The sequence below is a fragment of the Lactuca virosa genome, chromosome 8 (assembly GCF_052849685.1).
Source record: "Lactuca virosa cultivar CGN04683 chromosome 8, Lactuca_virosa_CGN04683_v6, whole genome shotgun sequence".
NCBI lineage: Eukaryota > Viridiplantae > Streptophyta > Magnoliopsida > Asterales > Asteraceae > Lactuca > Lactuca virosa.
In genome coordinates, this window is record NC_136433.1 from 387,332,251 (window position 1) to 387,345,568 (window position 13,318).

At 38.6% G+C, this 13,318-nt stretch overlaps 1 protein-coding gene across 1 annotated transcript; it reads right to left on the reverse strand.

Annotated features, from left to right (window-relative positions):
• Positions 1 to 11,980: 11,980 nt before the first annotated feature.
• On the reverse strand, positions 11,981 to 12,298 carry LOC145131985 (uncharacterized). Its single transcript, XM_079066625.1, has one exon. It carries the CDS (start codon positions 12,296 to 12,298, stop codon positions 11,981 to 11,983), a length of 318 nt encoding a protein of 105 aa, XP_078922751.1.
• Between the last annotated feature and the right edge of the window lie 1,020 nt (positions 12,299 to 13,318).

Below are 13,318 nucleotides of genomic sequence, written 5' to 3' on the forward strand. Positions count from 1 at the left end.
TGGAGCGTGTGTGGTTAACCGACACACTAACATGGACTTGTGAGGAATGATAAAGGTCTAAACAATTGAGACTATGATAACGGCATCCCTTTTCATAGTTCTGAAATTGTTTAGACATACATATGAGCTATCTAAGGAAGGGTGTATGATTTTGATAAAGTTTTATCAAAGCATATCATATGAGAAATCTGAACTTTGGTAAGAAATTCAATAAAGTATTGATTTCTAGAAGTCCAGCTGATTTATGAGTACATGTCAAAGCTAATGGGAGCATAAGTGTTATGCTAATAATCATCATGTTAGTGAAATCATGATAATTATGATAAGTATTGCAAGTTAGCAATGTTAATTATAGAAAAACAAAAGTCCAATTGGGAAAAGTTGTTTTGCTATAATTAAGGGAGAGGAAATTGTACTTCATTTCAAATCTAAAAGCTTAGATCATGAGATTTTAATCAAATTTAGTCAAGTATATATATGAATGTTATGTTGGAATGGTTCAACATAAGGAAATTCTATATATGGGAACAATATTTGCGTTCTAAAATTTGATTATGATTACGGCATCCCTTTTCATAATCTGAATCATGAGAGCATGGCAAATAGAAATAGAAATATTATAGCAAAAGACTGGTCTAGTATCATGTCTTTATGTGAGACATCATGAATTGTGTCCCATATGCTTCAGATATAGGATCGATTGCATGTGCTATAATATTCATTTGTTCTAAATTTTTCCAAATGCCCAGAGCATTAAGAGGGAAAAAGTACTAGAACTAGATATTACTAATTTGATTAAGCAATTGTCGAGGATAATCGAAGGTTTACCAAAGATTGGTTGCTTAGGGACAGTTGGAAGTATAATGTTAATTTTGGAAGGACCATTTTGACATATTCTGAAAAGAGGCAACTCTTGTTCAAAAGTGATAGTCAAAATGAGAATATGGAAATATTACCATAGGTGGAAGTTATTCATTAAATCTGTGTAAGATTAGGAAACTTAATGCAAGAAGGATGTTCAAAGCAATGTACTTTGAATTTGAGACTTCGTTTCCATGGAATGATCTCCATTGGAATACTCTGTAATGTCTGTTGACAAGTCTTTGTGACTTTGTGCATAATCATTACAAGAGGATCAATGCATATAAGTTTAGAATCTAACAGATTCAGGTAAATGGCAGGAATTTAGAATTCTTGCATTTGCAGTAAGGATTTGGGATTGTGAAATGAGAATCATTGGAATTATGTTCAATCAATCTATTTCACAAAGTAAAGATCATAGACAAACTTAGTATGCATACTTGGTGTATGGCATAACTAATGTTTAGACAAACATAGTGTGCATACTTGGTGTATGGCACAACTATTGTTTTTAATTCAAGTATAAAGTTGATAGTTTGAAACAGTATACAATGAATAATGTGTAATCAATATGGTGATAAATAAAAGGTGTTTTATTTATATTCATAAGTTCTGAGACCATATTGGATTCGATTATTCTTGTGTTTCACTTTGCATGTTTTGACTTTCAGAATAACTAGGTCGTTCTTCCTGAATGACTAAGTTATTCAAACTATCCACAGTCGGTCATATGTTGGAAGTAGATATGAATCAAGACTATCATGAAGCTGGATTGTAGATGTCCAAGGTATGGGACATAGCAAAGAGTTGCTACAACATTCATGAGTGCTCATAAGTTCTGAGTATTGGATTCAACCCACGCTCATTGGAATCACTTCATGGATTTTATCACGAGTGATCATGAGACGATAATATCTTATATTCTTCAAACCTAGAGATATGACTTGTTGCCTATGAGTTGGTTATACATTGATTGCACGAAAACGCATTTGGTAACTCGGTGTTATAAAACGTGCCTTTGTGTATGATTCAACAAGTAGTAGAACAAGCATATGAGTCAAAGTTTATCCATTCCTTTTACCGTTAAAGGGATAAAAGCGATATCTGTGGGCCCCTCGACGATTTAGTGATGACACCCCGAAGTGCTTGGCCAAGCCAGGACTGATTTGATTTGTTCAATTAGTCGGTCGTCATAAATCGGAAATCGGAAACAACAAATGGGCAGAGAGAATGATTTTAATCCATGTCTCAGTCCATATGATATCTAGAATGGAAGAATATATGATCCCTTATCTAATGGACACGTCATTGATTTGTTCAGAGTTCGACAACAGCAGCTTTTAAGAGCTACGATTGCTAGTCGGGTTTTGAAGTCATACGCAATAATAGTTTTAGACTTATCCAAGTGGGAGACTGTTGGATTAGTGTCTAAGTCCATAACTATATTTGGTATGTACTTGACCCGATTGGCATGGTCCATTTGGGTTGCATGGCATCATGCATTTGGATAGACTAAAATAAGAGAAATAACACTTAAGGTTTATTAATATATTATAAGTTCTAATATATTAATAAGATTATTTAATTCGTATTGATCAAGAATTAATTTGGAATTAATTAAGTGATCAAAAGGAGACTAATTAAATATATGGGTTGATTGTGTAAATCATCCATACTTGTATAGTGGGCTAATGCTCCATGGATTATCAAGTTGGGCTAAAACCCATAGGATGCTCCATGGTGTTTTTGTACCCATGGATCATGGAAATGAAAGGTCATGACAATTAGGGTTTACATGGTGTAACCCTAATTGTGACACACTATATAATCATCTTATTCTTGACAAAAATCAGCCACTATGAAGGAATGGCGAGGGCTAGCCGATTTCATGAAGTGTTCATTTCTCTCTAAGTTATTCCAAGTGCATTTGATGTTGTGTGAACTATTTGAGGTGTCACACTTGAGGCACTAGGCTCTTAAGCTCCATGGAATCAAGCTACATCAAAAGGTATGTCTTCTAACTTATATTATTCCATATGAATCAATGTTTTGTATGCTAGTGAGGATAATACCTTGGAATATTCATATTTGCATTTATAATAGAGAAAACATAGATCCAAGGTATTTAGGGTTGCATGTACACTTAGGAGTGTTAGAATGCTCAAAACCCAACACTAGCTTCCTAGAACCATCTAAGCTCGAAACTCCTTCCAAAGAAGCAATCAAGACCAAAAAATCACTTCATTCTCTTCCTCAAGACCGAATCCATCATCATTGTGAGTTCATACCCTATTTTCGGTTTTTACTATGTTTTGGGGGAGAATACAAGTTGTTTTGTGTAGATCTATGAGTATATGCATGATTATGTGTGTTTTTCATGATATAAGTTGTGTTTATGTGTTAAAAACTTCATAAACTTGAAAGTATGCTAAAATATGATGATATTTATAGAACATAACACTTGTTACAACTGATTATACAAAGAAAAGGTTTAAAACACTTCAAAGTTGTTTAAAACTAAGAAAAGTGCATAAGAGGGCCAAACATGACAAAATAATCAAAAGTAACGTTATTATATATAACTCTCGGTTTTATGGGGCCAAAAAGGATTTATTTTTGATAAATATGAATCTTTATGGTACATGTGATTTTAAAAGGGCTAAATTTCACAAATGGGCCTCATTTTGGGCTTCCACGGATTTGGGCTAAATTTGTAAAATTTTTTGACTTTTGTGGGCTTAAGTGTCATTTTAAACAAAGTTGAGCCAAAAATATCATTTGTCGATTATAAGGGCTGAAAATGATAATTTTATCAAACTTGGGCCAAAAAGGAATAATTACTATACTTTTGGGCCGAAATTGACCTTTTGACAAAAGTGGGGTTAAAAATGTTATTTTACTCAAACCAAGCCCTTAAATGTAAACTTTTGGTTTTAAGGGACCTAAAGTGTCATTTTTACCAAAAATGTGTCTAAATTGTAAATTTTCGGTTTCAAGGACCAAAAATGTCATTTTACAAAAAGTGGGCATTTTATGTCATTTTTGTAAACAACTAAACTTAACAACCAACGTAACAACAAACGGATCAATTACGTCATCTACATGCTTATTAGGTCTGGAATATAATTTACTGGTTTAGTGGGCCTTAGTTGTCCTTTTACATATTTTTTGGGCCTAAAATATAATTTACATTTTTAGTGGGCCTTAGTTGTCCTTTTACATGTTTATTAGGTCTGGAATATAATTTACATGTTTAGTAGGCCCTATTTGTCCTTTTACATGTTTATTGGGCCTGGAATATACCTTACATGTTTATTGAGCCTTCGTGGTCCATCTACATGCTTGTTGACTTCACACATTCACATACGCACTCGTTGGGCTTTGAAATCTAAGTACTTACACATAAACAATATAAACCGTGCAATTTCATATTCACATAAATTTATTTAAGGATCTTGTGAGACACTTCGTTTGGCACCTATCGAGTGTACAACCGTAGCCTGTAGTTATAACCAGAGTCTCCTGGAGGGAGAGCAGGAGTTTGTGTATAGATTTATACGGGGGTGGTACCCCACACCTGAGCTGTTCGCTACAGTTAGACTAGGCCACTCTAGGGCGACAAACCTTACCTTAAACATGTCGATGTCCGAAAACGTCATGACAGGCGGATTAATCATTATCAAGTATGGTTATAACGATTCACTTAGAGGAATTAACACCATTATAAAAATTTACGGAATATCTTTACAGTTTGGTAACACAGAAACTTACACTGATAAGACTACAACATTTTTTTTAGACAGACAATTTCGGATTGTCTGGCACCATTCACTTTATACATTTTCAAACATTAACACACATGCATTAATACAAGATCGGACACAAACATTTCAAATTGTTTTTCAGAAAATATCGGATTTTCTGGTGTTTACAAAGCAATACAAAACATTTTACTCAAACATGCTTATGAACTCACCAACATTAGATATGTTGACCTTTTCAAATTAACTTGTATTCTTAGGAAATCGTTGAGCAGGTTGGTCAGCAAGAATACCTGGATATTTTGTTGCGTTTTGTTATCATCATACTTTGGATATTTTGGCATGTAATTTGAAATACAACACTTAATGTAAACAATGATGGTTGTATTTGGTATATATGATGATGGTGTTTGTCATGTTTCATTTATATTCACTGTGATGATATGATGTGTGTAAAACGCACTAGTTTTAATCCTACTAACTTAAACACAAAGACAAACAAACGAAAGGCAGTGTACCTATCGATTAGCAGTTTAGTTCAGGTAAGTTGGGTATCGAACACAGGGAACGGTAAATAATTAAAATAAATGCTAATATTATCTAAATAAAACAAGTAATAGAAAGGGAGTTTTCTCTAGTTTTGCAAGACTAGAAACTTAAACAATTAACTAAAACTTAAACTAAGCAACTAAGAGCTAAGCATATAAAAATCAACTAAATTTAATAATTAAGGAGACTTCTGTTTAGGTTTGAATCATTTATTCCTATGGTTGATTTTATGACAAGTGCAATGGATTAATTAGCATTGGCTACCGATTAGTGTGATTAGGTTCACGTTCGCTATTACTAATCCTTAGAAAACAAATTAATTCAAGCAGTGATCAGTTGATTAAACCAATGAGTTTCCTAGTTTATTGATTCGGGTTAAATAAGACTTGTAATTAGTTAATCAAATTACTAATTCAATTAACCTCTTGTTGATGGTTTGTCACACAAGCTCACACATTAATTTACCCACTTTCTAGTTAATCCTAGTTTCACGTTCGTTATTCCTAGTCATATAACTATGTGTTCACATAAATCATATGAGATTCGCAACTAAGAGATGTTCATGCAACTTAATTACTGATTTACTAACAGAAAATAGTTGTTGTTAACATATGAGGTTCTTTAACAAGCTTAACAAAACAATATTACCAAATTAAATTAATCGTAACCATAAAATCAAACCATATTTACAAAATCATCTATCCTAAACAGAGGGTATGAGTTTTAGCTCATGATTACAGCAGAAACAAGCTTAAAAATGAAATCAATTGGTAAAAACATAGTTTAAACAAGAGATTAGGTAAAGAGTAAACTTGATTTTGCCTTGATTCTCCTTAAAATTGAATGTAGGGTTGATTCCTTAGCTTCCCACGCTCCAACAACACCTTCAGTCGACAATTGGCCTCCAAGGGTTAATCTATATGCTAGGGTATCGGGCAGGAATTCCCTTTATATAGATTTTCACAAAACAGAGGTGACTTGTCGAGTCCAGTGGCCGACTCGGCGAGTCCGTCACTTAAAACCCGTGCACGGCAAGTCAGCGTCCAGAATCGCGAAAGTTCGACGTGACTCGTGGAGTTGAGGCCCAATTCGTCAAGTCCATTTGGAATCAACACTTTCCCAAAACACGAAAGTCGTCCGAAACTGTGTCTAGTTTTCAGAACATTTTGAATCTCGTCAATCGGAGTTACGGTTTATGAGATATGGCGAAAACACCGACAAGGGGTCAAGCTGTCCAGCAACATCCTTCTTTCTTCAAAATCCAAGATCCAAGCTTCCAATCGCTAGTTCCGCTTCCTTTTCCATCCGAGCATGTCATTGTTGCTGAAAATGAAATTTTAAACTAATTAAGCACCTTTTGTTCATTAAATGAGACAAAAACAACATAAAGTATTAAGATAATGCATGAATTTTATAACTAAATATGCCCATATCATGATATTACAAGATGAAGTCACCCAACCTCCGGACGTTTCCGCCGTCTGGTTCGGGGGTGTGACAGATTGGTATCAAAGCATTGTTTATAGTGAACTGACATTTCTAATCATACAAGATATTCAACTATAAATACAATGGGACTAAACTACTCTGAACAAAATAATTAAAATACATACCTAGGTGTGCATTAATACAATAACAATAAAACTCTCTGGAGGAAATTGAACATCGTGGTTAAACCCGGACAATTATGTAGTCGTATTGGGGATAAATAGAGCCTGATCAACTATATTTATTCAAAATACGACCAACATGTGTTTCAGAGTGATCATGGTGGGCAATGATTTAGAAACTTGCCAACCTTGTATCCAAAAAGCTTTAAGGAACTCAAACATAAACAATTAAAATACTATAGGAGTATTTTGGAATGCTATCTACATACACACTCCTTACACACTTATCACCCCCTCCGTTTCTCGCGCAGTCATCATGGAAGAGTTCCAACAGGGTGTCCTTACTTATCAGGACCTGGTGGCCAATTGGTTGATCGAAGGAGAACTTGGTATGATTCAAGGGGCAGATCCAGGTTTAGGACCTAAGGAGTATGTAGAGACAAACTATGAGTACGAGAAATACGATGAGGAGATGGAAGAAGTAAGGGACATTGAGGAAGTCCCCAACGAGCCTCACTCTTTAGAGATGATATAGGACCACCCCGCAACACCAGAGGAATCCTTATCAAGCATTACCCATCGGGAGCAATACCAATCCAGCGCGCAGAGCAGAAGCATCCCACCGACCGTTTACACTCCTTAGAGGAGGAAGTGATCACCCTAAGGCAATAACTCATTAAGGCTAAGGCTAGGGTAGCCTTAGCAGAACGGAGAACGGAAGGGGCCACTCGTGAAATGAGCGAAATGGCTGGGTGCCTGGTGCGCCACTTCGGCATGTGAGAGTCACTATACTACATGCACTACGTCTGAGGTTTAATATGTCTTCGTTACAACTAGTAGTCATAAATCAAGGGAGGTGCGCCCTCCAAGAATCGATGTAATCCGGATTCACTAATTGTATTGATAGCCATATTCTATTATGATAAAAATAACATTCGTACAATGTCCATTTCTACTCTTACCGCAAATACATCATCAGGACGTAGATTGAAGCATTTAGAATCATACAACCACACGTGAAATTTGTATGCGAATATAAATAGATGAATACAACTAGAACTGACCTTGGTTACTCAGGCACTCGTTTCTCCTCATACAATAGAATTATGTCCTCCCATCGGAACGACCAGCCAACCGACGAAGCACCGATCCTACGAATAGACTCCGCTAAATTCCAAACCGCAGTGACAGCTGCTGTGACAGCTGCTGTGACAGCTGTCATGACACAACTCAACAACACAAAGTGAAATGAAAATGGAAAAGGTGTCAACAACCCCAAGCACAATAACAACCAAGGGCACCAAAGAGGGGCTGCCAAAAGGAACACCCCCAACCACAAACTTAAAAGCATGAAAAGAAAGTCCCGAAGAGAAAGGAAGGATAAAACAGCACAAGAGCCCTAGAAGAGAAAAAAGACTGTCGCGGTCCATGCTGCCACGACACCTACCACATCAACATCAGTAAGACCATATGCTGGAAACCTCCGCAAATGCAGCAAGTGCAGTTTCCATCATAAGGGAGCCTGCCGAAAGCTACACTGTAAGAATTGCAATAGGAAAGGGCACCCTACCCATTCGTGCAGGGCATCAACAAGACAAATCCCCCAGACCCCCAACATCAGAATGAGCCCGACCTGTTATGAGTGTGATGAATCTGGACACTTCAGGAGGGACTGTCCAATAACAAGGAACTCTGGAAGGGAAGGTAGAGTGATGACAATCACTACAGGAGAGACCCTCCCGGAATCACCTATGAACAGCGGTTCCCCGTAAAGATATTCAAAGGCTTTAGTCATTAGTTATAGATTACGCTATCGTCCGAACAAGACATATCATTCGTATAAAAACCAAGGGTTTTGCAGGTGAACCACGATGGCTTAGTGTATATTAGGGTCATATATAATTGAGGTTCTAAAGGTTTAGTGTGCGTGATTCCATTCTATTTTTTGTTCCTTGTGTGTTTATGGATTTAGGACAGGGCCCCTCAGTCGACAAATTTCCATTCTTAACTATACATGCTTCTTACCCGCCAAGCGATTATAGAAAGACCTGGTGAGGACCACGCTATCCAATTTCATCGCTAATAATCGAAACACTCATACTACTAATACTCACTAAACATGGTACAAGAACGTTTGCATTAGTGATAACAGGGACGAAACCAGGAACATTACAAACGAGTACATGAAACACACTCTCATTTCCGAACAACCATCCCTTCCAAGTCAATGCAACATGTATTACGACAAACTCTAAGGAATCCAACAACGTCACTTGACAGAGGCTGGCTTGATCCTCACCATAAAAAAAATTCATGTAGAGACCCTATGTCTTAACCAATCGACTAACGAAATCCTTACAACTTATAAGGATAGATCCCTGAATCATTCCTGGCATTTAGACTCCTAAGTACCTATGTAAGAAATACCACGCTCGTTCCTAGCCCACAACAGAGATAAGAAACGAGAAGCAAAGGACATCGAGGGTAACCTAGAGATTTATAACCTTTCCGAAGTGGATTCCAGAAGTCCTTTCGGAAATGTTATCTATACGTGGCAAGTCGAGTTTGGAAATTGACTCAACTAATGAAGCCATACCCAGACCACCAAGGACACTAAGTGCCAACAAAAACACCAAAGCCATCCGGTCAAGGGAATGACCCAATAAGTATGAGAGTTAACAAACCAAGACTTGAACCTCAGAGAACGCCTATCCAACTCATAAAGAGGAAAGGCTAAGTATCCATAGGACCACTGACTACTAAGAATCAAACGAACCCATCCTTAAAGATCGATATTCCCCATCCAGAAACAAAGAGTTGCTCGACCCGCGCCCAGAAACAAGCAAAGATCAACATCCTACTAGTTTAGAATCCCACGGTAAGAAACTCCAATGGCAGCCTAAAAAGTATGAGACCAACTACATCACACGACCTTAACCCTAGCGATGATAGTGTTCACCTTAGGGTTTTGAGGTACTACTTTTTGGACGTCCAATACAGGATCCTCATTAACCATGACCATCAATCCACCTCACCATTGAGGACGTGAAGACAGAATACCTCTGTGTTGGGCTGAGATGACCAACACCCAACTAGCAAGAGGACAAGCATCGAACAACACTCTTACCGACCATGAGATCATTCGGGAATCGATAGAGAAAATAGTTCAAATCAAGGCACGACCCCAAGCATCGTGAGACCGACAAAAGAGCGATGCTAATAAAGGGTAAAAGCCTCTGGAGTTTCAAGTCGGAGAGAGGGTGCTACTGAAGGACTCTCCCTAGAAAAGGAAGATCCGAATTGGAAAGCGGGGCAAGCTAAACCCACAATACATCGGGCCGTTCGAGGTTCTTTTCCGGATCGGTCCGGTGGCCTACAGACTACTACTACCCTCAGTGGAGGCTATTGCTAGCCCCGTTTTATCTCATAATATGTCTTATGCTGCTGCTCAGGCTATGTTCTATTTGGTTGTCGGTGCTTGCCAGATTTAATTACTCAACGAGATGGAGGTTGTCCATTCGGGCTACAACGTTTGTGAGGCTAGCCTCCAGCTCCGGATTGCCGAGCTCGAAAATGATGTTCATGGTCTGGAGCAAAGGTATACACTGCTTGCGTCAGACAAAGTTGTTGTTGAGGAGGTTCGATCTGCGCTGGAGATGAAGTTGGTGGCGCTGAGCCCGCTGTTTCTTAGGGTACTTTGTACCGTTGTGCTGCCCCTTAGGGGTGTGAAAAAAAACTTGAAGCTTTCGTTGTCTTGATGGTAGTGGCCTCTCAGGCCTTGTTTGTAATAACCTTATCTTTTGTAACTGGAACAACGTTTATGTGTTTGTGTGTTTTTGCTTTTAATCCTTATTACCCTTTGCTGGGCCTTTTGGCTTTGTGGTTACTTCAAGTACGTTTATGATCCGTATAAGCACACTAAGTGTTTTAGTTGTTAAATACGCTAAGTATTTAATCGTTTATGGCATGTTCTGAGCCTTGTAAATACACTGAATATTTAGGCTTGTATCAAGCCTTCTGAATACACTAAGTGTTCAAATTCTATGGCTATTCTGAGCCTTATGAATACGCTAACTCTTTGAGTTTAATACACTGAGTATTATAATAGAAGGACTGTTCAAATACACTGAGTATTTTTAAGTAGGGCAAGGCTAATGTGAGAACAAGTATGATCAGATGCGCAGGGAGAAGGTTTGAAAACTCAAACCTTGAATGAATGCTTAAGATCAATGTCTGCTTACTAAAAGAGATTGCAGTCAAGTCTGGTAAAACCAGTCAAGTCTGAGTTAATGCATTCAACAAAATATTCAAGACATAAATGAAGAAAGAAGATAATAATCAAAGTAAAGATAATAAATGAAGAACACGAAGAATGTTTGAGAGAATAAGTGAAGTAAACTGGAATGTTACTATATTTGAGTGAATGATCCGTCTGTTGATTTAACATTGAAAGCTCCTATAAATAGGAGTAAATGAAACATGGTACTAACCGATTACAAACATAGGGCTGGATAAAAGAGTTATATCTGACACTCTGAATATCCGTGTTGACAAATAAAGCTAAGTCCTATGACTAGTTAAATCAAACAAAAGACAAATACATTTAATGCATAAAGTCAAAATTCATATTCTGGAACATTAATCATTTCGGACATAAGGTTCATTCCGGAATGTCATCACTCACTTTTCTTCACATCACCAACTTGACATCAGGTCCGGACACAAACAGATTCCGGAGCAGACTTCATTTCGGAACTACAGCTGACTTCGGAATTGACAAAAGGATTCAAGATTACTAGAGGTTCACTTTTATGTTCCAACTGCTACCTGGCCCCACGGTACACTGATTGGTAAAAAAAAAAGGAAAGAAACAAAGTTGCATGCCTAAGCATTTTGAGTCTTCAGTGTTTTGCGTCTTTGGGATGGTCGGTCCTGGGGATGCGTTAGAATGAAACTTCCTTAAGTTTCTTGCATTCTAGGTTCTTTGGATTTGTCTGCCCTCCATCGTCTCCAACGTGTATGCACCATTGCGGTTGGCTTCGATGACCTTATATGGTCCTTCCCAAACAGGGCCAACTTCCCTTGTGGTTGGGCTCGACTTGCCTCATTTCACCTTTAAACTTAGTCCCCTACTCTGAAAGCCTTCTCCTTGACCCTCTGATTGTAGTACTTTTTGACAGCGTGTTTGTAAGCAGCCTGTCAGATGTTTGATTGTTCTCGTTCTTCCTCAATGAGATCCAAATTCGCCCTCAGATCCTTGTTGTTATTTCCTTCTTCAAAATGGGTTGTTCGTAGCGATCCCACTGTCAACTCTGCTGGCACCATTGCTTCCGTGCCATAGGTTAGGCTTAAAGGGGTTTCCTTCATGCTTACTCTCGGGGTCGTCCTGTATGACCAGAGCACGCTTGGCAACTCTTCAACCCAGTTTCCCTTGGCTTTCCCGAGGCACTTTTTGATCCCATTCACTAGCGTTCTGTTGGATACTTCTATTTGGCCGTTCGCATGGGGGTGTGCCATCGTTGTAAATCGTTGTTTGATCCCTTTTTCAGCGTACCAATATCGGAACAGATTCTCAGCAAACTGCAGCCTATTATCGTTGACAAGTAGTTTGGGTACCCTGAACCTAGTCACAATATTTTTCTAGATGAACTTGATCATTTGTCTCCCTAATATGCATGCCAGCGGCTCAGCTTCCATCCATTTTGTGAAGTAGTCCACTACGACTACTAGGTATTTTACCTTTCCTGGAGCGTCTGGGAATGGTCCCACAATGTCTATTCCCCATTGATATAAAGGCCATGTACTACAGATACTTCTTAGAGGCGTTGGAGGGTTCCCTTGGATCGGGGAATACGTCTGGCATTCTACACACTTTCTTGTTAGCTCCAATGCATCTTGGTATATGGTTGGCCAGTAGATGCCCATCCAGAGTATTTTCCCTGGTAGGGCTCTTGCTCCTTCATGTGGGCCTGCTAAGCCGGAGTGTGACTCCTGGAGCACTTCCTTGCCTCTGGCTTCCTCCACACATTTTAACCACGGTGACATGAATCCTTTCCGATATAGTGTCCTGTCTATGATCGCGTATGACAGTGCCTTGATTCACACGTTTCTGGCTTCCTCATGACCATCTGGTAGAATACCATGTTGCAGGTATTCGATCAGTGGTGTCATCCATGTGTATCTGGCCGGTGCTAGGGAATTTACTTGCCGATCGTCTATGCTTCTTTCTTTGAGCACCTCCACAAGGACCTTCTTGGATAAGTGATCGAAGCATGTTGACACTAACTTACTGAGGGCATCCGTTCTCCTGTGTTCGCGTCTTGAGATTTTTTTGATGGTGAATTCTATGAAAGGTTCAACAAGCCGTTGTACTGCTTTCACATACTTTTCCATTCTTTTGTCTTTCGCTTCGAAATCCCCATTAACCTGATTGGCAGCTAGTCTTGAGTCCGTTAGAGCTACTACCGCTTCCGCTCCCATTTGTTTAGTCAGTCGTAGGCCAGCGAGCAAAGCTTCGTATTCCGCTTCGTTGTTGGA